This window comes from Felis catus, chromosome C1 (genome assembly GCF_018350175.1).
Source record: "Felis catus isolate Fca126 chromosome C1, F.catus_Fca126_mat1.0, whole genome shotgun sequence".
In the NCBI taxonomy this organism is placed as follows: domain Eukaryota; kingdom Metazoa; phylum Chordata; class Mammalia; order Carnivora; family Felidae; genus Felis; species Felis catus.
The window spans coordinates 51,229,822-51,254,794 of record NC_058375.1 but is presented as its reverse complement, the minus strand read 5'-3'; the positions used below and the strand labels follow the sequence as shown (position 1 = coordinate 51,254,794).

Here is a 24,973-nt window from a genome sequence, read left to right as displayed (position 1 = left end):
CCCTAGGATCATGACCTAAGCCAAAATCAAGAGTTGGATGCTTAACCAACTGAGCCACCCAGGTGCCTCATTTCTCATTATTTTTAAAATTTCTACTTGGACTCTAAATTTTTACTTTCCTTTTTCTTTGCATTCTCCCAACCAATTTAAAATCTCAGGCTTTTCAAAAAGAAGCATTAGTTTTCTAGTTGAAAGTCTGAAGTCATGGCTAATTCCTTCCTTTAAGTGTAAATCTCTCCACAATTCTCAATACCTTCTTCACTTCTGCTGGATTTGTATGAACCAGTTCTGTCACTGCTGCCCCTTCTGGGAGCCCACAGCATTCTGTCTGCTTTCTATCCCAGAAGCCTTGGATGAAAGCCCTCTTCTTTCTCCTGTCCTGTCTTCTGTGGACCAAATAATAATTCCTAATTGTTTTAGAAATCCTTCTTACTTTGTTTCTATATTAAAGAAAAGCTTATTGAACTTCAGTATTGCCAGACACCTTGTCAACCCTAAACATAAAGGGGTGGACAAAATAGGCATAATCTCCATTCTTAAGTAGCTTATATCCTTGTGATGATAAGTGCTGTGGAGAGAACTAAAGCCAATTAAGAGGAAAGGAAGTGTTGGGGAGTTGGGGAAGACCTTTATGTGGAGGTGATGAATGACTGGTCAATGAAAATTTGTGGGAAGCACAGTCACATAAGAGGAACAACCACTATTACAGAGGTCCTAAATCAGGAGCATATATAGAAAACACACACAAAATAAGTGTGGTGGCATAAGTAGGAGAGAGAGTGTGGTAGGAAATAAGGTCTTATAAGACCCACGTAGGGCCTAATAAGCCATGGTTTAGGTTCAGAGAAAACAGTGTTAGAAAGTTTGTTTATATAAAAGGGCGTTTGGTTTTTTTTATATATAATGCAGGTAATATATTTCTGCTATAACTGTTATAAAAAAGTGAAAAAAATTTTTGAGAGAGAGAGAGAGCGTGAGCAGAGGAGGGGCAGAGAGAGAGGGAGACACAGAGAGAGAGAGTCAGAGCGTGAGCAGAGGAAGGGCAGAGAGAGAGGGAGACACAGAATCTGAAGCAGGCTCCAGGCTCCAGACTGGCAGCACAGAACCTGATGTGGGTCTTGAACTCAAGAGCCATGAGATCACGACCTGAGCCGAAGTTGGATGCTTAACTGGCAGAGCCACCCGGGCGCCCCATAAAACATTTTTAATAAAGAGTACCATTGTTAGTTTTTGCTACCTGTAGTGAGGATAAAATGGCTGTGTATAAATTTAACATTGTGCAGTATATCTTATATATTTGCAAATATACATATAGGTGGTCCAAATGAAACAGCACTTTAAAAATGGCTTTGAAATTTATTTGACAGAGAGAAGCCCATCTGGAAGTGCCTTTGGAAGTCAAGAAAATCTGAGGTGGAGAAAGGATATGACTCACTGGCGTCAAAACACTGAGAAGCTTGACAAGTAATATAACGTATTTTATGTTACTGATGGGCTTGTTGGATTTCAAATGCAGGAGGAAAATGGCTAATTTTATTGTTTTATATATATATTAGGTATTCAAATCTTAGACAACAAAATAGGTTTAATTTTTTTGATGTCTGTTTGTTTTGAGAGAGCACATGTGTGTGAGTGGGGGAAGGGGAGAGAGAGAGAGAGAGAGAGAGAGAGAGAGAGAGAGAGAGAGAGAGAGAATCCTAAGCAGGCTCTGTGCTGACAGCCTCAATCCCATCAACTGTGAGATCATGACCAGAGCCAGAATCGAGAGTCGGACACTTAACCAACTGAGACACCCAGGTGCCCGGTTATATTTAATGTTTAAATTTTAGATTAAAAAGTATTTAGGGGGAGAATTTTTCATGTGGTATAGTAAAGCAAAATGTTACCCATTTTGTCTCCAACAACTGTCTCCAAAAATATGCCTTTGACATACATTCTGCAACAGTTTTTTCATGTAATTTGGGAGTGCACTGAACTTCGTATTTCAGGGATCCAGGAATTAGAAAGCTAATCTTTGTCCTTTTGGAGCTTAAAATATAATTAAGAGAAAGACAGAAACACTGCAGGTCTTCTGTTTCTAGCATGGAGGTAAGCTAGGAACACTAATTGACCCCTACTGCCAAAAACAACTAAAAATACACTTCCTGAGAGCTTGTACCTAATGAGCTGGATCTTCAGTGTAAGGGCCACCAAAAATAATCCCTTCTTACTGCCCATGTGACCTTAGGTAACATTGCTTAGCTTGAAACTTGGCATTAAGTCAAGGGGCTGAAATTTTTGTCTTGAGAATTTGTAATTACAAGTTAGGCCTCAAGTAGCTTGACTGGCCCAATAAACTTTGAGAATATGATGACAAGCTCATTCAGGTTTGCCTAGTACTACACCCAGTGTTAGCACTGAATGTTCATCCCAGGGAATCCCTCAGTCCTGTCCTAAAGTAAACCAGGCTGCTCAGTCGCGCTACCTGAGGACCATCTTCAGACCAGGCTTTCAAGGATTTTCACAGATAAACTTGCAGAAGTACACAGATAGTAACATCATAGACCATAGGAAACACTGCCTTATGCAAGCCAGTAGAGTGAGAAATCACAGACTTGCTACCATATAGATGAGAGTTTGGATTACCAGAAACTGTGGTAGTCTCTTCAGGCTGTAACAAAATAGAACACAGTGCATTGCTTATAAACAACAGCAATTTATTTCTGACAGTTTTGGAGGCTGGGAATTCCAAGATCATGGCACCTTCGGTTTGATGTCTAGTGAAGGCCCTCATCAGGGTTATAGCAAGAATGCTGTCTTTGGTGGAAGAGCAAGCAGACTCCCTGGGCCTCTTTCATAAAGGCATTAATCCCCATTCATGAGGGCTCTGCCCTGATGACCTAATTACCTTCCAAAGACCCTACCTGCTAATACTATCACCTTGGGCATTATATTTTTAACATGAATTTAGTGATGACACAAATACTCAGACTATAGCAGGTATTGAATACAATATAAATACTTAAAAATTCTTAAACTTTGAGTATGTCCACTTTTCTCTCCTCCTTGTCTGTTCAAGTCCATTTCTTTATTTTTTCCAGGTGTGTTTTGTTTTTTAGAAATCACAAAGGATAGGGCTGCCAGGTGGCTCAGTCAGTCGAGCATCTGACTCTTGTCTTTGGCTCAGGTCTTGATCTCACGGTTTGTGAGTTCGAGCCCCAAGTGGGGCTCTGCATTGACAGCACAGAGCCTGCTTGGATTCTCTTTCCCTCTCTCTTTGCCCCTCCTCTGCTGGTGTGCATGTGTGCACTCGCTCTCTCTCTCTCTAAATAAATAAATAAACTTAAAAAAAAAAAAAAGAAATCACAAAGCAGTAAGATGATATGATATTAGTATATTGCTTTCTTTTGCATTTGTATAATGTGTTTTCTCTGCATGTCTTGCTGTGTTTTAAGGAAGCTTTTTTTTTTTTTTTTTTTTTGGTGTTTTCCCAGTTCTTTTTGTTTAAACCATCATGTTATTGTCAGGTTTTTTCACAAAATCTTGCTGAAATTTTAAGTTCGAACATATATATATATATTTCCCAACTTAATTCTAACTATGTTGTATTTTCTCCTTTAATTTATAAAATGTAAATTCATGAACTATTCTCCTAAGTGGTAGTAATAAAGATTCAGAGGTTTAAACATCCAGAAACTTTGAAAAGTTAACATTTAAAATGTTCTTGTTCTTCCGCCTTGATTTATGTGTTTGTTTTGTCTATGTAGGTGTAATTGTTTCTACATCTATCTATCTATCTATCACTACTAAAATAAACGTCAATTTTACCCATAAATCATATGGAGCTATTCTTAATATTACTCTTTATATTTTTAATAAATACTAGTCTTTAAGAAAACCACTTTATTGCATCAGTTTGTTTTGTTTCTATTGAGTGATTCTGTCCAGAGTTTGGGGAAGAGTTAAATCACTTTCTGTATCAAAATTGCTGTATCAAAAATCTATAGCAAAATTTTTTTCTATTTTTGATAACAAAAATACTGAGAAATTAGGTGACCATTTGGAAAAAAATAAGTACTTTTATCCTAAGTAAATATGTCGAAAATCCTTGAAGGAGTAAGGATACTCAAAATACTAAACATTTTGAGTATTGCTTTACATGAAGCAGCCCTAAATACAAGCCCACATAGCACCACCTAGTGTCTGTGCCATTGAGAATAAAAAATACGCTCCTGCGTTTGCCACATCTCTGAAAGCTAAACATTTGTTTTCAGTGGTATTGTAGAATTACAATGGGATGTGAAAATCTGTACTGACGTGGTTGACAAAATGTAGGGTAAAAGAAAACACTTATAATGTGTAAAATAATTGTCTTTTTATTCTCTTACAAGTTTTCTTTAAGGCAAATACTGACAAATGGTTCCAAGTTTTTTATTTCTATGTATCTTTAAGTCTTTTTTGAATTGTGGATCTATTGGCTCTTTTAAAAGGTAAATATACTTATAATATTTTGTATTAGATCAAGAGCAGAGATTGAGCATGAAGCACTGATTGATGGAAATCTGGCTACTGAAGCAAACCTAATCATTTTGGATACATTAGAGATTGTTGTCCAGGTAAGAACACAAACAAGAAGGATTTAAAGTATAGATTTGGTGAATTGGGGTTGTGCAAAAAACATTTATTGAGCCATAATTCATCTATTTTTAAAATTTATTTATTTTTAAATTGCAGACGGTTTCTGTAACAGAATCCAAAGAGAGCATCCTTGGTGGGGTGCTAAAAGTCCTACTGCATAGCATGGCCTGTAACCAAAGTGCAGTTTATCTACAACACTGTTTCGCTACACAGAGAGCCCTGGTTTCAAAGGTAGGTTATTTTTGTACCTTCAGTCTTGTGCAACTTGGCTTTCTTTCTTTATATTGTCTAAGATCGTTTAACACTCCTTGGTTAATATAGTAAAAATTTTAAGGGGCGCCTGGGTGGCTCAGTCGGTTGAGCTTCCGACTTTGGCTCAGGTCATGATCTCATGGTTTGTGGATTCGTGCCCCGCATCAGGCTCTGTGCTGACAGCTCGGAGCCTGGAGCCTGCTTCAGATTCTGTGTCTCCCTCTCTCTCTGCTCCTCCCCTGCTCACATGCTGTCTCTCAAAAATAAATAAAGATTAAAAAATTGAAAAAAAATTTTAATAATAACCTAAGGCCCATGATTCTTTTTTGCCTCTCTTCTACTAGTTGCCTTTTCAGTTCTTTCTTATTTGGATCACTTGTAACCAGTTTGGGGCTTAAAAAACAGTAGTTTTGGGGGCGCCTGAGTGGTTCAGTCATTTAAGTGTCTGACTTCGGCTCAGGTCACAATCTCACAATTTGTGAGTTCGAGCCCTGCATCGGGCTCTCTGTTGGTGGCTCGGAGCCTGGAGCCTGCTTTGGGTTCTGTGTCTCCCTCTCTCTCTGCCCCTTCCTTGTTCACGCTCTTGTCTCACTCTCTCTCAAAAATAAACATTAAAAAAAAAGTTTTGTTGTGGAGAAGAGCTTGAAATTAATAACTGATTTAAAATATGGGGCTTTCCTTGTTTTCTCTTAATCTCCTTCTGTCATTAACTTGATTTATTTAAGAATTTAAGGTATAAGTAGTTCATTCCATTGACATTAACTTACCCCGTGGATGAATAGGAGGTACTTCCATTTGTTCAACTACTTCAGATATTTATTTCCTATGTTGGTTTTCTGAACATAGGTATATTCTTAAATCTTGAAGGTATCTATTTCATCATAGTCATCTAATGTGGAATGCAGAGCTGTTAAAACTTGAACCAATGAAAATTACTTATATAGCATTTTATAATAAAACATATTAATAGAATTATTACATGTTGGTTATGGTTACTATATTGTTTTATGCATAGTGTCTAATCTTACTCAGATAGTCGCATAGTCCCATGTAGATAATACCGTTAGGTCCATTTTATGGATGAGACATTGTCCAACATTACACTACTGGCTAATAAGTGACATATTCAGTATTCAATCCCAATCTGTCAATATTAGCCGATTAGCAAACATTGCTGAACTGTTTTTTAAAACTGGGCTATACTAACACATCTCTAGTTCAGGCTATGTTAATATATCTCTGGAACTTCTACTGCATCAGTTCGGTGTTGGTGTTTTTGTTTTTGTTTGTCTGTTTACAGTTCCCTGAACTCTTGTTTGAAGAAGAAACAGAGCAGTGTGCTGACTTATGCCTCCGGCTTCTCCGACACTGTAGCAGCAGCATTAGTACAATACGGTCACATGCCAGTGCCTCACTGTACCTACTTATGAGACAGAACTTTGAAATTGGTAATGTAAGTATTTATCTCTGGATTCATAATGAAATATAACTCCTGCAATGTCTGGTAAATGTGTTTTGGGGGGAGCATGGAATTTTTTTTTTTTTTGAGACTAATCTTAGACTGTGTTGATATTTCTCATTGGGTGTATATCTTAAAAATCTGAATCTCCAATTTTGCTTCCTGCACTAAAGATAAAATATAGTAGTAAAAATTAGAATATAAATGTATCTTGAGCTTTTGGAAAATTTAATTATTATCATTAAGTAAAAATACAGATAAAGAAAATTAAAATCAAAATCAAATCAAAATCTTGATTTGATATTTTATGACTATATACCAGTCTGAAGAATTCCATGTTTTTGTTAAAGTATTTTTTGGGGGGGGTGCCTGGGTGGCGCAGTCAGTTAAGCATCCGACTTCAGCCAGGTCACGATCTCGCGGTCCGTGAGTTCGAGCCCCGCGTCAGGCTCTGGGCTGATGGCTCGGAGCCTGGAGCCTGTTTCCGATTCTGTGTCTCCCTCTCTCTCTGCCCCTCCCCCGTTCATGCTCTGTCTCTCTCTGTCCCAAAAATAAATAAAAACGTTGAAAAAAAAATTTAAAAAAAAATAAAAATAAATAAAAATTTTTATAAAAGTATTTTTTTGATTATATATTCATGTGTTGTATTTTTTTGCAATTTTGAGTCAAATGTTTACATCATTTTTTTTTTTTTACTTATGTGCGTATTTAAGGCCCAGGATTGTCCTTGGAGCACTTTTTATTGGTATCTCATTGATTCTGATATACAGTTTTCCATATTCTTGTTTTGCAGGTATTTTGTAATTTCAGTTTGTACTTTAAAAAATTTTTTTTTTCCTCTTTATTTTTGAGGGGGGGGGGGAACGAGTGCACAAGTGGAGGAGGAACAGAGAGAGAGGGAGACACAGAATCTGAAGCAGGCTCCAGGCTCTGAGCTGTCAGCAGAGCCCCACGCAGGGCTCAAACCCACAAACCGCGAGTTCATGACCTGAGCTGAAGTCAGATGCTTAACTGACTGAGCCACCCAGGCCCCAGTTTGTACTTTTAACTGGAAGAGTTGACAGTCCTTTTTGTTACAAAGTTTGGATATTAATTATCAGTTTTATTGCAGTGTGATTATACAACATAGATACTATGTCTCATTTTTTGTACTGTGGACATGAAATAAATGTTAAGCATTTAAAAAGAAAGGTGTTCTTTATTTCAGAGTACTGAGTTAAATATACCATATTAGTTATATTATTCTATTTTTCTATACCCTTTTTTGGTTTTGGTCCACTTGGACTGAAGGAGATGATTTATAGCCTACACATAGTTTTTTTCTCTTTTATTATCTCTGTTATCTATTTAGTAAACTGATACTCATAACTGTTATATCTTTTGTTACTTTTTTTTTTTTTTTTGCTTTAATCCTCTCTTATTGGGCTAAATATTGTCCTTTAGTTGTTTACTCAAGATAGTTCTTGGGAATAGTATTTCTCACATTCTTGATTGTTTAGTGTTTTCTATATGTAAAGGACAGCAAAGATGGTTATGAAATTTTTTGCCTAAGACTGAATTTTAAAAAAGGGTGGTGGTGGGAAAGATCAGTAAAATGTACCAGATAAAGAACACTTAATAGAAAAAAAAAGAAAAAAAAATATACTTGAATATCATCATCTTCTGGCTTTACATATTGTTGTAGAGATATCTGAAGATGACCTGATACTTTCTTCCCTTTTAAATAACTTTTCCCCTCCCAGCTGCTCTAGGGATTCTTTCTTTAGATTTAAAATTGAATACCTCTTTTAGAATGGGTCTTGGTATTGACCAATGTTTGTTAATTTTCTCAGCCACATGATGTCTGCTTTCAATTTATTTCAGAATGTTTTCTTGAATGTAAAATAGAATATTTTCTTCCAGAGTTTAGGGTTTTTCCCAAACAGACATACATATGTTGGATCTGTTTTGCTTTACTTTTTGTCTATCATTTTTCTTTTCTTTTTAACACTTCTAAAATTTCCAATTATTGTGGTTCCTTTTCTCAGAATTTCTCTGTCCTGTAATCCCTTATGTGCTCTCCATGACATCCTTTCTTTCTTTTACCAATTATAAGTTTAAATGTCTTTTATCTTTTTTTTTTTTCAAGTATTGTGAGCTCACATGTAACCTCCTATTTTATGTCCTCTATTTCTGGTTTTTGTTTTTGCCTTGAGTTTCTTATTTATTCTGCCTTTTATTTATTTCTGCTTTCCTTCCTAAAGTTCATATGTTTTTTATTTGAGAGAGAGAGAGAGAGTAAATGAGCACACATGCATGCGAGCAGGCAAGAGGGCAGGTGAAGAAAGAATCTTAAGAAGGCATGGAGCTGATACCTTAACCCTGGGATCATGACCTGAGCCAAAACCAAGAGAGACTTGGATGCTCAACCAACTTAGCTAAGCATGCAACCCCATACTTTTTTTTTTAAGTTTATTTATTTATTTTGAGAGAGAGAGAGAGAGAGTGCATGCACATGAGGGGAGGAGGGGTCAGAGAGAGGGAGGGGGGAAGAGAGAGACTCCCAAGCAGGCTCTGTACTGGTAGAGATGTGGAGCTCGAACACGAACCATGAGATCATGACCTGAGCCAGAGTCAAGAGTCAGACACTTAACCGACTGAGCCACCCAGGAGCCCCTAATTCAATTCTGAGACATGGCTTTGTTTTTTTACTCTGTTTGTAGCATATTATTCTTAGCAAAACTCTGTTTTATGTCTTGTTTGAAGGTTTTAAAATAAGATTTTAATATGTATATTTTATTACTTTCTAAAATTTTTTTATAACTATTTGGAATGGTATTTTTTTTTTTTTTTACTTTTTCATTTAGCAAGTAAAAAAAGTATAAACTTTTTTCTTTTAAGCTTTTCTGTATTAAATGCTGACCTGACAATTTCTCTGTTACAGAACTTTGCTAGGGTTAAAATGCAGGTAACCATGTCACTGTCTTCCTTGGTGGGCACATCTCAAAATTTTAATGAGGAATTCTTAAGACGTTCTCTAAAGACTATATTGACGTATGCTGAAGAAGATCTGGAATTGAGGGAAACAACATTTCCTGATCAGGTCAGAAACACTGCTTTCTAAATAATTAACTGAAATAGAATTATAAATATACAGTTTCTAAATTGTTAAATCAAATTTTGTTTTTTAAAACCTATATTTTTCTTTCAAGCCACGTATCCTAGGCTATAAATAGTGCTGAATCTTTTTGTTTCAATAAGCCATGCTTCCTTCTTGGAAAGGTTGATATCTTTGGTATGTAAGTCTGTGCATTCATAACAAATACAACAAATAGTAGACACCGTATAAATAAATAGGAAACTTTATGATGAAATATTATTCCTACTTATTAATGAAACAGTAATTTGCCTTAAAAAGTAAAGTTTTTACAAACTACGTTTTGGTAGAATCAGAGACATAGGAGAGAATATCCTTTTGTGTTTTCCTCTTGAATCCTGTATATCCCTACATTTTATTTCTAGTTCTAGTTCTACTTGTTTCCAGATGAGAAAACTGAAAGAAAAAAAAAAAAACCCAAAAAACGAAACCCAGCCAGCTCAGGAATTAGTATAAAGTTTACTACCCTTTACTCACCACACCCCAGCATGCCCGCATTCTTTAGAACTCTATCAGTATCATATTATTTGTTTTGCAATCTTCAGATATTTATCTAAAATATCTTCCAAACTAATGTGGTGACTGTGAATAAATGATAATTAAAGAATGTTTTTTATAAAATTCTCTGCTTCAGGTTCAAGATTTGGTTTTCAATCTCCATATGATTCTTTCTGATACTGTTAAAATGAAGGAACACCAGGAAGATCCTGAAATGTTGATTGATCTAATGTACAGGTATCATTTGTTTGATTCATTTATACCTCGTATAATGGGTTTAAATTGGTAAAAGTTAAAAATAGAAATACCCTACAATCCAGAAATTGCACTAATAGGTATTTAGCCAAAGGATACAAAAATACTAATTTGAAGGGCTACGTGCACCCCGATGTTTATAGCAGCATTATCAACGATAGCCAAATTGTGGAAATAGCCCAAATGTCCATTGACTGATGAATGAATAAAGATGTGGCATATATACACAATGGGATATTACTCAGCCATAAAAAGAACCACAAAAAGACTCTTAACTGTAGGGAATAAACTGATAGTTACTGGAGGAAGGATGGGCAGGGGGATGGGTTAAATGGGTGATGGGCATTAAGAGGGGTACTGGTTGTGATGAGCACTGGGTGTTGTATGTAAGTGATGAATCACTAAATTCTTTACCTGAAACTAATATTACACTGTATGGTAACTAACTGGGATTTAAATAAAAAATAAATTGGCAAAACATACAGAAAACATTGGATAAAAAAATAAACATACCAGAATTACTTAAGTCATTTTCTAATGGTAGATCAGATCCCCTGTGTCACTTCTCTGGGAACTATGAATAATTGTTTAGTATATTTATTGATTATCAAAAATGAGGATTTTAAAAAATAATTGATACATATTTAGCACCTTGGGATCATGTGCCCTAGATTTCATGCAGACACCCAAGACCCATATTTTAAATGTAAAAATCAGCCCTTTAGGAAGAAAATACAGTGTATTAATGTTCTAACATTAATTTTCCTGATTTTAAATATGGTTGTGCCTATAACATGATACTTGCAGGAGCACATTTTGAGAAATTTGTAATTCCTGTTTATATCTTGAAAGATGCAAGTAAAACTTTGCCATACGACCCTCTCTTTTTACAGTTTTGGAGTCTTTTAAGACACAAATAAAACAAACATTTTACTTAAAATAAATATGATACAATGATACTATCTTACAGATCTTTTTTTCTTGACGATGAAATTTCTTTATATTCCCCTAACGAACACGTAAATTCCCATAGCTTTCCCTTACTGATACCATGTCATTTTTTAATCCCCCTACAAAAAAACATCTATTAACCATTGCGTGGGCCTACAGTTACTTCTTTAAACATACTTAAAGACACTTTCATACCATTTGAAAACTTGTCTTAATAGGTTGTGTTCAATAACGGAAACCTCTCTACGTAAACACTAAACAAGCAGTCTAAACTCTCTTCCAGCTTGGGAAACAAATGCTAACTGAAAAGAATTTGTGTTCCAATTAGAATTGCCAAGGGCTACCAGACCTCTCCAGATCTGCGATTGACCTGGTTGCAGAACATGGCTGGCAAACACTCAGAACGCAGCAATCATGCTGAAGCTGCCCAGTGCCTTGTCCACTCCGCAGCCCTTGTTGCTGAGTATTTGAGCATGCTGGAGGACCGCAAATACCTTCCTGTGGGATGTGTAACATTTCAGGTAGGAATCTGCCAGGTTTACATTAAATCGAGGTATGTCCTTCATAGTTTTAACTTTTCTCACTGCTGTTAAGATTCACTCAGCTTGTAAGGACAGCATAAAGACTGAAGGTGATGTTTCACAAGATAAATTAACAGTTCTCTGTCACTGTCATGAATACATTTTTAAAGAGTACTCCGTGTTAGTTTTCTTTCCTCATTTTTTTTTTTTACCTCTAAATATCAGTGCTAAGTAGATTTATTCTCTTTGCCTATACTGCTAGGGGCTTCATAGCATCTATGAAATATACCCAAAATGCTGAGAATCAGAATACAGTAGAAACTCTCAATTGGCTTTTACTTAAGACATCAGATAACCCAACATTCTCCACTACCTGTATAAAATGTGCAGATACCATGGCTCAGAGATGATAGTTTGCTCCCTACTAGGGTTACATACCTCTGACCTACTAGTTGAAATCTTTGCTTACCAGAAGTCAGTTATGCTTTCTTTGCTTTTTTCAAAACCCGTTAATGCCAGATCGGGAAATTACAAAATTTAATTACATGTTATGTCCTCTGGTGAAATCTGAATGAAGAAAGAAAGTCAGTCATTGTTTCTCTGAAAACTAAGTTAAATGTTTTGCAAAGACTTGATAAAAGTGAGTCTCCACAACAGTTGCTATTGAATTAATTTTGGACCAACTACAAAAGATTGGGGAGAAATCTCCTAGAAATCTAGGATAATTTGATAACCTTTTAAGTTTCAAGTTTTTACTCTGAAGAAACCAGAACTGGAAATCTATTTTTTTTTTTTTTTTAGAGAGAGAGGGAGAGTATGAGCTGGCGAGAGGGGCAGAGGGAAAGAGAGGGGGAGAGAAAGAGAGAATCTTAAACAGGTTCTACACTCAGCATGGCGCCTGGAGAGTAGGGCTTGATCCCACAACCTTGAGATCAGGACTTGAACCACAATCAAGAGTCATATGTTCAATGGCCCAAGACACTCAGGCATCCCCAGAACTGGAAATATTAAATGAAGATTGCGTTATTGCTGTCTAGTCAAGAGAGATTACATGAAAATCTGATCTGGAGACCCATACACAAAGAAAAGGCCTGAGAGCAACTTCAAAAAAGTGTCAGATGAGTCTATCTGCTGTAAATGTTTAGGTTAAAATATTTAAGGTAGTATGTATTATTTCTTTTTTGGAAATAATGGCTGATCCCAGTCTCATTGGGTAAGAGTTTTACCTGAGTTTTTTCATTAACTCAATGTTTGTTAAGCAAGCCAAAACACCATTTCATACTTGAATTTTCCTCTTGGGGAGTTTTGACAAGATCATTGAAGTTAAAAATAAAGACCGTTTAAGTCTCTCGAGATGTCCTGTATCATATTGCTATTTTCCTTAGCCCATGATTTTTCATATTTTTCATTGTCACAGTTTTTATTAATGGAAAAGTTACCTGACAGTAATGGTACCATTTGATTGTCATCTCCAAAATAGAGAAAGATTCTGGAAATTTGTCTTTTATCTTTGCATTGACTACCCACCCCCTTTTTAAACCGAAGCTGCTATTTATATTTCATTTTCAGTTACTTCTTCACACACATCTTTCATGCTAAGAAATTCCATATCTAAAGCCATTTCCACTTTTTCCCCCAGAATATTTCCTCCAATGTTTTAGAAGAATCTGCAGTCTCAGATGACGTGGTATCTCCAGATGAAGAAGGTATCTGCTCTGGAAAGTACTTTACTGAGACAGGACTCGTGGGATTACTGGAACAAGCAGCTGCTTCTTTCTCTATGGTAGATGACTCCTGTTCATTCTCTTTCCCCAGATACATACCTCTGGATTATTAATGACATGTGTATTCTCTCTGCCTGTGACCCTGCTCTTCCTTTATGCTAGTTTTCTCCAAGTACCTTAAGAACTGAGAACAGATCTTATCTATAGATTCATCATTGTGTACTCCTTTTTATCTTAATTGTCATATTCTCCAGTATTTTTTGTTTGCTTATTTATGAACCATCACTTAATCTACAACAGATTTTTTTGGAGTTTATAAATCTTTTAGCACCAGACATTTTCTAAAACCTTAAAATTAAAAAACAGAACAAAACAGAAAACCTCTGGATGATTTAGGTTCCTGTTCAAGTAGACTAACACGGCTGTAGCTCTAGAGCTGGTCTGTTGAATGAAAGGAAGAATCTTCTTTTTAGTATGTCAGATGTTGCCCTGGTGCTCAGGAAAATTATAGCCACTCATCTCATGGGTTGCATAGGGACCCCTATTAGGTAGATGTTAGAGTCCTGGAGCTTACTTATCAGGAACTTTATGAACTATCTCCTAGTTCCCTTGCCTGACCTAATGTCCCATGCTATGTAACCCCAGTCCTTGTCCCTCCCTATCTTTATGTGAAGAATTGAAGCAGTTTTGTTAATCAAATCATTTTTTTACGTTTATTTATTATTGAGAGACAGAGAGCATGAGCATGGAGGGGCAGAGAGAGGGGGAAACACAGAATCTGAAGGAGTCTCCAGGCTCTGAGCTGTTAGCACAGAGCCTGATGTGGGGCTAGACTCACAAACCACAGATTGTGACCTGAGCTGAAGTCAGATGCTTAACCGACTGAGCCACCCAGGCACCCCTTAGATGGGATGATTATTAAAGAAGGGAAAGATAGTTAGCCAAATCCCTGCTTGCTTTCTTTCATTAAAAAAAAAAAAAAAAAAAAAAAATTTAACATTTATTTGAGAGAAGAGAGAGAGGGGGAGTGCAAACGGGAAAGGGCAGAGAGAGGGAGAGAGAGAGAGAATCCCAAGCAGGCCCTGCACTGTCAGCACAGAGCCCAATGTGGGGCTTGACCTCACGAATTGTGAGATCATGACCTGAGCCCAAATCAAGAGTCAGATGCTTAACTGACTGAGCCACCCAGGCGCCCCAGGACTTTTCTGACATTTCTGCTGAGTATTTAGTGTCCCAGCACCACAGATAAGGAGTCTTGAAGTTCATGTTGGGGGAAGAGGGAAACTTAACGTAATATGCCATGCTGCCCTTCTTCACCATTGTACTGCTATTGGAAATTGGTTATTCTCCTGGCCTTAACCCTAGCTTGCAATGTATTGGTTAAAGGCATCGATTTAGAAGGCATACAACCAGACTTCAAATCCTGCCTCTGCTACCTTAGTAGTTAAATCACTTCAGGCACAAATTACTCAACCTATCAATGATTCATTTTTCTCATCTATTTAAATGCATCTAAGAATAGTACCTATCACGTAGGAGTGTTGTTAGGATTAAATGAGTTAATATATGTAAACTGCTTATCACAATGTCTGGCTCCAAATAAGTATTACTGTTTGCCATTATCATCCTATTCATCATTATTGATGTTTAGAATGAGTTTACATAAATATAATTATTCAGAGACTCTAAGAATGTTAGGTGATTGACCATTTTAAAATTTCCTGTCTGAAAAATAAAATAAAATTTCCTGTGTGAGGCCCTCAACTGTTCTGATTGCTCCCCTGGATCCCTGCTCCTTGAGTTTCATTTTACGTGATCTGAACTAGCAGGGAAAAAATGGTTTTTTGCTATTAATGGAATATTTTAATAAATACACACTCTGTGTTTGTGTGTATGTGTGTAATTTTAATAATTCACAGTAGAGCAGTGGCCTGTATTACAGAAGTTCTTTTGTAATAGCATATAATTATGAAATTCACTGTTTTTCAGTGAATCTGTTTAATCTTAATTATAATAATTACTGGGGCATTTTAGTTACACTGTATTTCACTATTACAGTTATATGATTGCATAAATTCCTGTGAACTTTTACTGGAAAATATCAGAACCGTATGTTTATTTCCTTGGGAAAATATGTTTGCTAATTTGTGTGGTAATACGAATTCAGTGGCTCTTGGAAAACATCTCTTTCTTCCTTCACTACAGCCACCAATTCATTATTAAGGACAAGAAAACAGAATAGCAGTACAAACACATTTTGTCCATCACTTTGATTATAGGCAGAGCAACCATTGGCCAGCCACTGGCTAACTGCCCCCTAGTGGAATAAAATCTGGTAGCTTAGAACCTTCTTACATTTTGTGAAAGACAACTGATATTTTCCCATCGGATATTTCCAGTAAGATTTCCTGTGCCAATTTAATATTTTAGAAATGTAAATAATTTTAGTTTGCCAGGAGGCCACAAGTTATCTGATATCTGTGACCAGTGTAATAATTAATAATTAGATTTCTTTTATTCCACTGCTCAGAATTCTGCAATAGTTTATATGCCTGTGTAAGTACCGACACATACACACTAGTGAAGTAATTACTGGGTAGATAGCAAAATATTCAGTTTAACTTAAACAGAAATTTAAACTTAACATATGTTAAATGCACACACACATACACACACAGACACACACACACACACACACACCATCCATCCATCCATCCATCTGGAGGAATCAATACGTTGTGCAAAATTCTTTTATTAAGAGTTAATAAAAGTAAACATTAGTAGTGTTAATTTTTATGTCCTATTGGGAAAGTGTCATTGGTATTGCCTTAGTAGAAATATTGTGAATTCATAAGTTGTAATTATTTACTTTCATATCAATTTAACAGAAAACATATAACATTATTTTTATAGGCTGGCATGTATGAAGCAGTAAACGAGGTTTACAAAGTACTTATTCCTATTCATGAAGCTAATCGGGATGCAAAGAAACTATCCACAATTCATGGTAAACTTCAAGAAGCATTCAGCAAAATTGTTCATCAGGTAATGACTGCAATTTCTAGCTTCAGTGTAAATGGAGAAAACTGTCTAAAAGCATTAGTGTTGCTTTGTACTGATGTCAAACTAGATCCAATGAAATGACCATTTTAATCAGATTATAAATGAACAATGTCAAAATGATGGTTCATGGCCAGAGCAGACTCATTAACAAAAAATGAATTTACTTAGAGTAGATAATGATCATCCTAAATTTTCTACACAGTTTTTTTCTTCACTTTCAAAAACTAATTAGTAGTTAGCAAATTTTTTTTAAATCATGAGTTCTTTTTGTTTCACAGTATGGGTTAAAATTATTAATCTGATTTTTACATGGATTTCTTTTGCTGCCAAAAATTTTTATATGTAAGGTAGTTTTTTTATTAAATGATATTAAAGTCTAATAAACTAATATTGTTAATGTTTTCAACTCAATGGTAACTGTTTTTCCTAGATGTTCCATTCAATCATCCTTTAATATATTTCTAACATGAAAATAGTATTTAGTGAAAATAATGAATAAAACGGTTATCTTATGTTTATTCGATTATAATAGTATGATTTTAGTACTTGTTTATAGTTCATGGAATCCACATATTATCACCAAAATTAAAATTAGCATAAGCTTGGTTTAAAAAATGAAGTCAACTATTAGCAATTGATTAACAAAAAATGAAACTAAAATCTGGGCTCTGTTAAAATACTCTGAAATATCTTATTGAGCCTCCTCCTTCCCCATTTTTCCATTCCCTTCTCTGGGCTACCTGTGCTGTTATCTGCTACTACCATCATCTAAGAAGGAAGTGGAGTATTGATTATCTACTTTTGTATTCATTACTAGTCCTGCTGTACCCTCTGTCAGCTTGACCTCTTTCTTGCCATGAACTAAGCTATTCTAGATGAATTGATAGCATCTGAAAAACGTTAATCGTCTTAAAACAGGGCTGCTACACAGTTAAGCCACTATTTTATTATCACTACTAAAACATTGAAGTTGCAGGAGATTTATTAGGATTCATAATGGTAACAGGTGGGTCTTTTTATAGTCAGTTGTACATATACTGTCAAAGGATCCTCATCCCAGCTTCTAGAGCTGTAAAGTGCAAATTACACGGCAGGTCTGGAACACCTGGAGCTGGTAGTTTGCAAGAAATTTTCATACATTTGTATCATAAGCATCTGAGCAAAATTGTGATTTCTGTTCCAGTTTACCCTGGGTAGTTCAGCAAAGCGCAACTCCCTGTAGTTAGAGATCTAATTCAGACACATTCATGAAACAAGCAGCTGTCTCTTTTTCACCAAAATGTGTACTTTCCCTTATTAGAGTTTTTAAAAGATGAAATTTTAACTACTAGGTTTTGAACAAGGAGTTTATAAAATTATCACAGATCTCAAGTGAAAGAATATGGTGTTTAAAATATCCTGCTGTCTTCTATTCGCGGAGAAGAATTTACGATATATGGTACCTTACACTGCTGAAGTTCCTTTTGGCCTTTTTTTGTTCTTTTGAAACAGTTTTTTTTATGACTTGCCCTTTTTTACTTTTTATTATACAGAGTACTGGCTGGGAGGTAGGTAATGTTTTAGTTAGTTAAAGACACTAATAGATTGATTTGATCAGATTTCTTATGCCAATGCTTTGCCCACATGTGCTAGCTGTGGGCATTCTGTTGCTATCTGCTATCAACTGAATTCATTAACCAAAGAAATTTTGTTAAAATACTGTTAAGTTATTTTAAGCAATTTATTAAGAGGTTGCAGGCAGTGCATGGAAATTCCTATGTTACACTAATGAGATTCTTTGGTAAATGAGCCACTTTGTCATCACTTTAGTTTGTTTTTTCCTTTGAAGCATTTTCTTTCATCAACATTTACACACAGATTTCTTTTTTTAACCATACTGTTTCACCTCATTTTACAGAGGTCGATTTATGTGTTATTGCTCAGAGGTGTAACTAAAAAATACCATATTTCATCTGATCAAAGACGCCATCAGTTGTAAGACATACCATTATTTTATATGCCTTTAAGAAAGAAGAAAAAAAACATATTAAAGCACAACAGCCATCAGTGGAAAGATGAATGCTAACTACAGAGATATTAAAATGTGGGCCCCAAAAAACGTGCGTCTTAGAATTGATGAAATGATGTGTTGATTTGATCTGGAGTCACTTCACCTTGAGTAGAAGCAATACTGAGGAAGGAAATTCACTTTGTCATTTAAATTTTGTTGGCAGAAGGGATAAAGAGACTGAGAGAACATGAAATTTACTTTGACCTCCTGTACTTACAGTTTGATAATTCGTGTTTAATGAAGACTACATATGCTTCCTTTTATGTAGTAGGTAGGCTTGTGAAAAGTTCTATGTGAATCAGATTTTACCTGAAAAAAGGCCAGGAAGAATTGATTGCTGTTGTTTTAAATCTTTCTGGGAAGGAAAGAATTCTATAAACTGTGCCCTACTTTATGTTGACGAGGTAAAGCAAGGTATTAATCAGGTTTATTTTAAGCTAGGTATATTTGGACAGTTGTCTGCTTTGCCTCTCACTTTGAGGTCAGATTTATGTTGGTTCCATAGCGTAGGCTTTCTCTGGTTTTGTACTATAGTCCTTATTTGGGGACCCAAATAGAAAACCTTGGGAGTAAACGTTACTGCTATGTTTCTTTCATTTCTGAATTAGTCCCCACCTTTTGCTTTTCTTCAGATGAAGCCAGTACTTTTACATCTACCTTAATTCTCCAGATTAAATGCATATGATCTTATTAATATCTAATATATAATTCCTCATTTTTTGTGGCTCAGTGAAGAGATCTAGAAAGAGACTTGCCATGGTTAATCTGTGAGTGGTACAGTTCCTTAGGGATTTCCTAACATGAAATGAAATTAGCTGAAAAGTAGGCATGAGAAAAGACACATTGAAACCTCTGAGCAGTTTATTACTAGTCTGCTTGATGCTAAATCGACCCCTGAAAGGTATAATTTTCACTGGTTATGACATTAATACCATTCTGTCATCATGTTGATTGCATGGTAAAAGTCACACAGACTTTTTTTTGTTTATATTCTTGTCACTGCCTTTCACTGGACTTTTAGCTTTGTAGCTTCTAAAATTGTTGCACGTTTGTTTTTTGCTTTTTCCCTTGTAAAACTTAAATGGATGCTTGCATTTTAAAAATGTGTTTGCTACCATTTGCTGCTTATTTGTTTTGAAATTTCCCTAATTAAAATGCTTTCTGTTTTCTCTTCTCTCTTGCCCCTGGTTGCTGACCCTACTCCCTACTTTTACTATTGTCTATTGTGGTAAGTTCCTATCTTGTGAATATTTTTCTTTTTGACTCTGGGAAAACTTCAGTGATTTCATTTTTTTTCTGAAAGCTATGTTTCCTAGCTGATATCCTAGTATTCTCAAAGAACTCTAACTGGTTTAATATCCAGTAAGGATGACTTATACATTGTAGAAAGGCTCTTTGAATTGGTAACTCACTACCTGACTTATAGCCCACTACCTGGGCTTATATATTAGTGTGTTTCATTTCTCATTATGCTGTTTGATTTGGTACAAATTATTTGAGTTGGCAAAGCTTTTGAGGGATGTGGGTGTGTGTGTGTGTGTGTGTGCGCGCGCGCGCGCGCATGTGCGTGTGTCTGTGTGTAAAAGATAACTCTAAAACTTGACACTTAGCAGTTTGGTAAAATGTTTAATCATGCAAAATAACAAATCATGAACTCTTCATAAATCATGGTGGCTGTTATCTGCTCTGGCAGTTTCAGTACCTTAATGGCTACGTAGTATTCACTTTTTCCCAAGCCCATTTATTTTTCTTAAAATAATAGGAAATAAAATGTTTTTTAATCATTTCTTTCTTATGACATTTTAAAATATTTTTAGAAAAAGAAATACTGAATTTCTATATGGAAATTCTTATACTGATTTCATATTTTGTGTGTGTGTTTCATTTCTAAAAGATATATTTATCCATATGTGCAACAGTCATCAATTTCAGAAGTAGATTAATGCAAGTTTGAATTTTTCAGAATAATCAATCCCCAAACATTGGTTATAGTCATATGACACTTTTCTCAATTTTTTTCTTTTTAATTTTTTAATCTTTATTTATTTTTGAGAGAGACACAGAGCATGAGGGGGGGAGGGGCAGAGAGAGAGGCAGACACAGAACCTGAAGCAGGCTTCAGGCTCTGAGCTGTCAAAACAGAGCCCAACGTGGGGCTCGAATGAACCCATGAACCATTAGATCATGACCTAAGCTGAAGTTGGACACTTAACCTACTGAGCCACCCAGGCACCCCTCAATTTTTTTTCTTAAAAGATAACATTTTTCTTTAAAGGGAATATCACCACCCTAGTAGGTATATCTTATATTCTCCAGAAAGGCTAGAGAAGGTGGGCTTATTAGCTTTGTGAAGCCAAACTCTTCCTGCTGGACCACTAAAGAAAAGTGGGGCACCCTAACTTTTGAGATTGAAGCACGGAAAAGGGCTATGTCTTACCTCTTGTCATTTGGCTGGATTTTAGACATGAATATGAGGCAGTGTTTGGTTTTTATATGCTCAGAAATATTGGCTATAGTTCTGGTGCAGTGGTTTCTGTTGAATTTTTATATGCTTTACGCCATGCTAAAGCTAAGTGAGATAAATTAACTTATCTAAGCAAGTAAAGGTAGAGCAGAATTGGAAACTGCAATATAATGGAGGTGGAGGTAGTCTCTGAAAGAAGGGAATGAAGAAAATTCCAAGAGCATAGTCTTTAGCTCTGGAATGTTAAGTCAGATATTAAGAAAGTTAAGGAAAACATAATAGGTAGGAAGAATCTTATCTTCAGGAGGAGATGCCTTTTGGGTAGTTAGTGACTCCCTGATAATTGGTACAGACCCATGACTGAGCACCTGACAGTGCTGTACTGCTGATTGTGTTCTGCCCTTATGCTACTTTTCAGGAGAAAAAGAAAGATATGGACAGCAAATATGTACTGTGTAGGTGATATTAGATGTGATTTCTTTTTCCTGGACTGGCCATGTAATGGTAAAAACTGAACTTCTGATAAGAAATGTAGTAGGATATATCTTAGAATATGTTCAGTAGGTGAATCACCAACCTGGTTATCATATTAGAGTATGGAAGGAAGGAAATGCAAGCATGCAAAAACAACTATGGTAGAGGACAGTGTTGTAACATAGAGAAAGACAAACCATAGGACGGGAGGTATCCAGTAATTCTCAAAAGGCTTACTCAAGGAAATTGTCAAAAATTACCAAGGAAAACATAAGAGAAGTGGAAGATGGCTTAGAGATCATACTGATGTCCTAGTGTTTGTGTATCAGTATGTAGGGCATAGGGATTTTTATAGCTTATTTTTTTTAATGTTTTTATTTATTTTTGAGAGAGGGAGGTAAGTGCAAGCAGAGGAGGGGTGGAGAGAGAGGAGACACAGAATCTAAAGCAGGCTCCAGGCTCAGCTATCAGCACAGAGCCCAACATGGGGCTTGGACCCGCGAATGGTGAGATCATGACCTGAGCCGAAGTCAGACGCCCAGTCAACTGAGCCACCCAGGCGCCCCTGGGATTTTTATACCTTAATTAAGAACTTGGACTTAAGGTGTCAAATATATTGGTCTTTAACTCCCAGCTCCAACACTGAGTAACAGTGTGACCTTGGGCAAATTACTTTTCCTCCTCTATAAAATGAGAGTGAAAAAATGATACCTATCTCATAATTGTGATAAGAATTAACAATGATGCATGTAAAGGGGATAGCCAGTGTATAGCACATAGTAAGTCATTTAAAAACATTAGAGATTATTTTTATTGTTGTTACTATAACATCATCATCATCATCATCATCACTGCTACTTATGTTAACACATTTTGGCTAATGAAGTCTAAGAGGTGTTATGTTCCCAAGCTGACATCTATGGCTAAATAAACTGATAAAAAAATGTTTGTGCTCTATAAGAGAAATAGATCTGGTAGACGAGGAGGGACAGAAATTACCACTGTATGAAATAGTGGTATGCTTTTCTGGAAATCAATTACCTTGAAGAAAGTGTAGCAGAAAACAGTTGCGTGAGGATAAAAGTTTTAGTAGTGATATTATTATAGAAGTACACAACCAACTCAATAGAATGTTCTTGCTAAATAAAGATCACAAAAGTAGAAAAGATTTGAAATCCATTTGTCATAAGACATCTCAGTCATTAGAGACATGGATAGATGAGTAGATGGATTTCCTTGTCTGGGACATGGTTTCATCCCATGAGATTGTGGAACCAATAAGTAGAACTGCCAAGGAAGAATTAAGTTGGAGTGTGGAAATGATAGGAATCTCAGAAAGAATTCATGGCTGTAAGGAAAAGTAATGCTAGAAAAAAGAGAGGCAAGGCGATAGGAAAGTGGAAAACCAGTGTCATCCTGTGGTCCAGAACTGAGGAGGAAATAAAATGAAGTGAGGTTTTTCCTGAGGAGGAAACTATATGTATAATTATGCTTTCATGAACATGTAGAGTCAATGGTTTTACACTAGGGAACTCTTTGTAAATTGAAGCTAAATTTCCTCAAACTCTTAGTCTTCCTTCTGCTGCTGTTCCCTCTCCAATGCCAGTGCACACACATTCATTCTCAGTTCCAGAAACTCCTTAGAGTTAACTCTGATCTACTCCATTTCAACTGCACTAGCCACCTTCCTGTTCCTCAAACATACTGGGTAGGCTTCTGCCTGGAATGCTTTTCCCCACAGGTCCACATAAATCACTCTCACACCTCCGTCACATCTTTGCTCACATGTCCCCTTTTGGTGAGACCCACCCTGACCACACTGTTTGTCTCTTCTGTTCACTGATTTCTCACAAACATCTAGAACAGTTTGCCAACATATAGTAGGCACTAAATAATTATGTGAATGGATGAGTGGTTTCCCTCACATTCTGTTTTGTGCCTTTCTACGACTTTTCTTTCTTTCTCTCTCTGCTTTCTCTCTCTTCTTTCCTTCCTTCCCACATCCACTTAGCCATTCTTTTGAGTTGTAGAACCCTGTGTGTCCCCTCTTTTGAGATCTGACTCCAGCAGGATTAATCTTTCTCAATACCACTTTTTATTACAGCACATGACCATTTTTACTGTAATTATTTTAGTATATCCTTTACTTTCTCGAGAGGCCAAGTCTTTTTATTTTTATTTTCATATTACTGAGTATGAATAGTGTCTAACACATTATCAGCACTCAGTACTTTTTTTCCTTGATCTGAATGTCAGTATGAGAAAGTAAATAAGAAGTTTAAGCCTACTAACTAGTTACAAGCTGCATTAATAAAATTCAAGTTTATATGGAGGGAGTCAGTGAGCCCACTAATCCCTGCACTGATCAGATCACATCAGCAATATTGTGTCTATTTCTGGGATTCCACACATTGAAAGGTGGCATTGAAAAACTGATAAAATGTAAACAGGATAGTAATTTCTATCATATAAAGATGATTGACAACTGGAAAGTTTAGCTAAGGGAAACAAGGCCTAATAGCAGTCTTCACATATTTAAAAAGCCACAATATTAAAGATTTGGATTAGTGGTTGAAGTTGGAAACCTCTGAGAGGAATAGAGCCAGAATAAGAAAACGTTAGTATTTGTGGTTTTTCTTTATTTAATTAATTAATTTTTTAAATGTTTACTTATTTTTGAGAGGGAGAGGCAGCAAGCTAGGCAGGGGCAGAGAGAGGGAGACACAGAATCTGAAGCAGGCTCCAAGCTCTGAGCTGTCAGCACAGAGCCCAGTGTGGGGCTCGAACTCATGAACAACGAGATCATGACCTGAGCCGAAGTTGGACGCCTAACCGACTGAGCCACCCAGGCGCCCCTAGTATTTGTGGTTTTTAAAAAGTAGTAATGTATATCTACACATGTGTATGACATTTTTGAAACCTAACTATCACAAATCGTTGATTTTCTCAAATGCCATTTTCACTTTCCATGCAGTGCCTTCATTCCTTATGTCAAAATTTGCTGTTATATTATTTTATTGACTTATTGATGGTTTTAATCAGAATTTAATACCTTTTTGTCTACAGAGATTTAATTTGCTATAGAGCTTAATTTTTATGCCTATTAAATTTTTTTAATTTTTTTTTTAACCTTTATTTATTTTTGAGACAGAGAGAGACAGCATGAACGGGGGAGGGTCAGAGAGAGAGGGAGACACAGAATCTGAAACAGGCTCCAGGCTCTGAGCAGTCAGCACAGAGCCCGACACGGGGCTCGAACCCACATACCGCGAGATCGTGACCTGAGCTGAAGTCGGCCGCTTAACCGACTGAGCCACCCAGGCGCCCCTATGCCTATTAAATTTTGAAATAACTGAAAAAAATTTTATTTTTAAAAATTTTTATTGCGGGAGAGAGAGAGAGAGAGTGTGGGGGAGGGGGGCAGAGGGAGAGAGAGCTGTGAGGCTTGATCCCACAACTCTGGGATCAGGACCTGAGCCAAAAACAAGAATCGGATGTTCAACTGACAG

At 36.2% G+C, this 24,973-nt stretch overlaps 1 protein-coding gene across 9 annotated transcripts in view; it reads left to right on the top strand.

Moving 5' to 3' along the window:
* The window catches only part of DOCK7 (dedicator of cytokinesis 7), a 227,551-nt gene that overhangs the window by 182,976 nt on the left and 19,602 nt on the right, over positions 1-24,973 (top strand). For 5 of the 9 annotated variants that reach the window (XM_045035944.1, XM_045035943.1, XM_045035948.1 and 2 more), the window contains 9 exons: positions 1,368-1,464; positions 4,499-4,595; positions 4,714-4,848; positions 6,170-6,322; positions 9,252-9,410; positions 10,099-10,199; positions 11,497-11,689; positions 13,329-13,472; positions 16,327-16,458. In XM_045035944.1, coding sequence (XP_044891879.1) covers positions 1,368-1,464; positions 4,499-4,595; positions 4,714-4,848; positions 6,170-6,322; positions 9,252-9,410; positions 10,099-10,199; positions 11,497-11,689; positions 13,329-13,472; positions 16,327-16,458 — 1,211 coding nt within the window. Of the gene's footprint in view, positions 1-1,367; positions 1,465-4,498; positions 4,596-4,713; positions 4,849-6,169; positions 6,323-9,251; positions 9,411-10,098; positions 10,200-11,496; positions 11,690-13,328; positions 13,473-16,326; positions 16,459-18,008; positions 18,024-24,973 lie in introns of all 9 variants that reach the window. The other 4 variants (XM_045035942.1, XM_045035945.1, XM_045035947.1 and 1 more) reach the window with 1 other exon arrangement.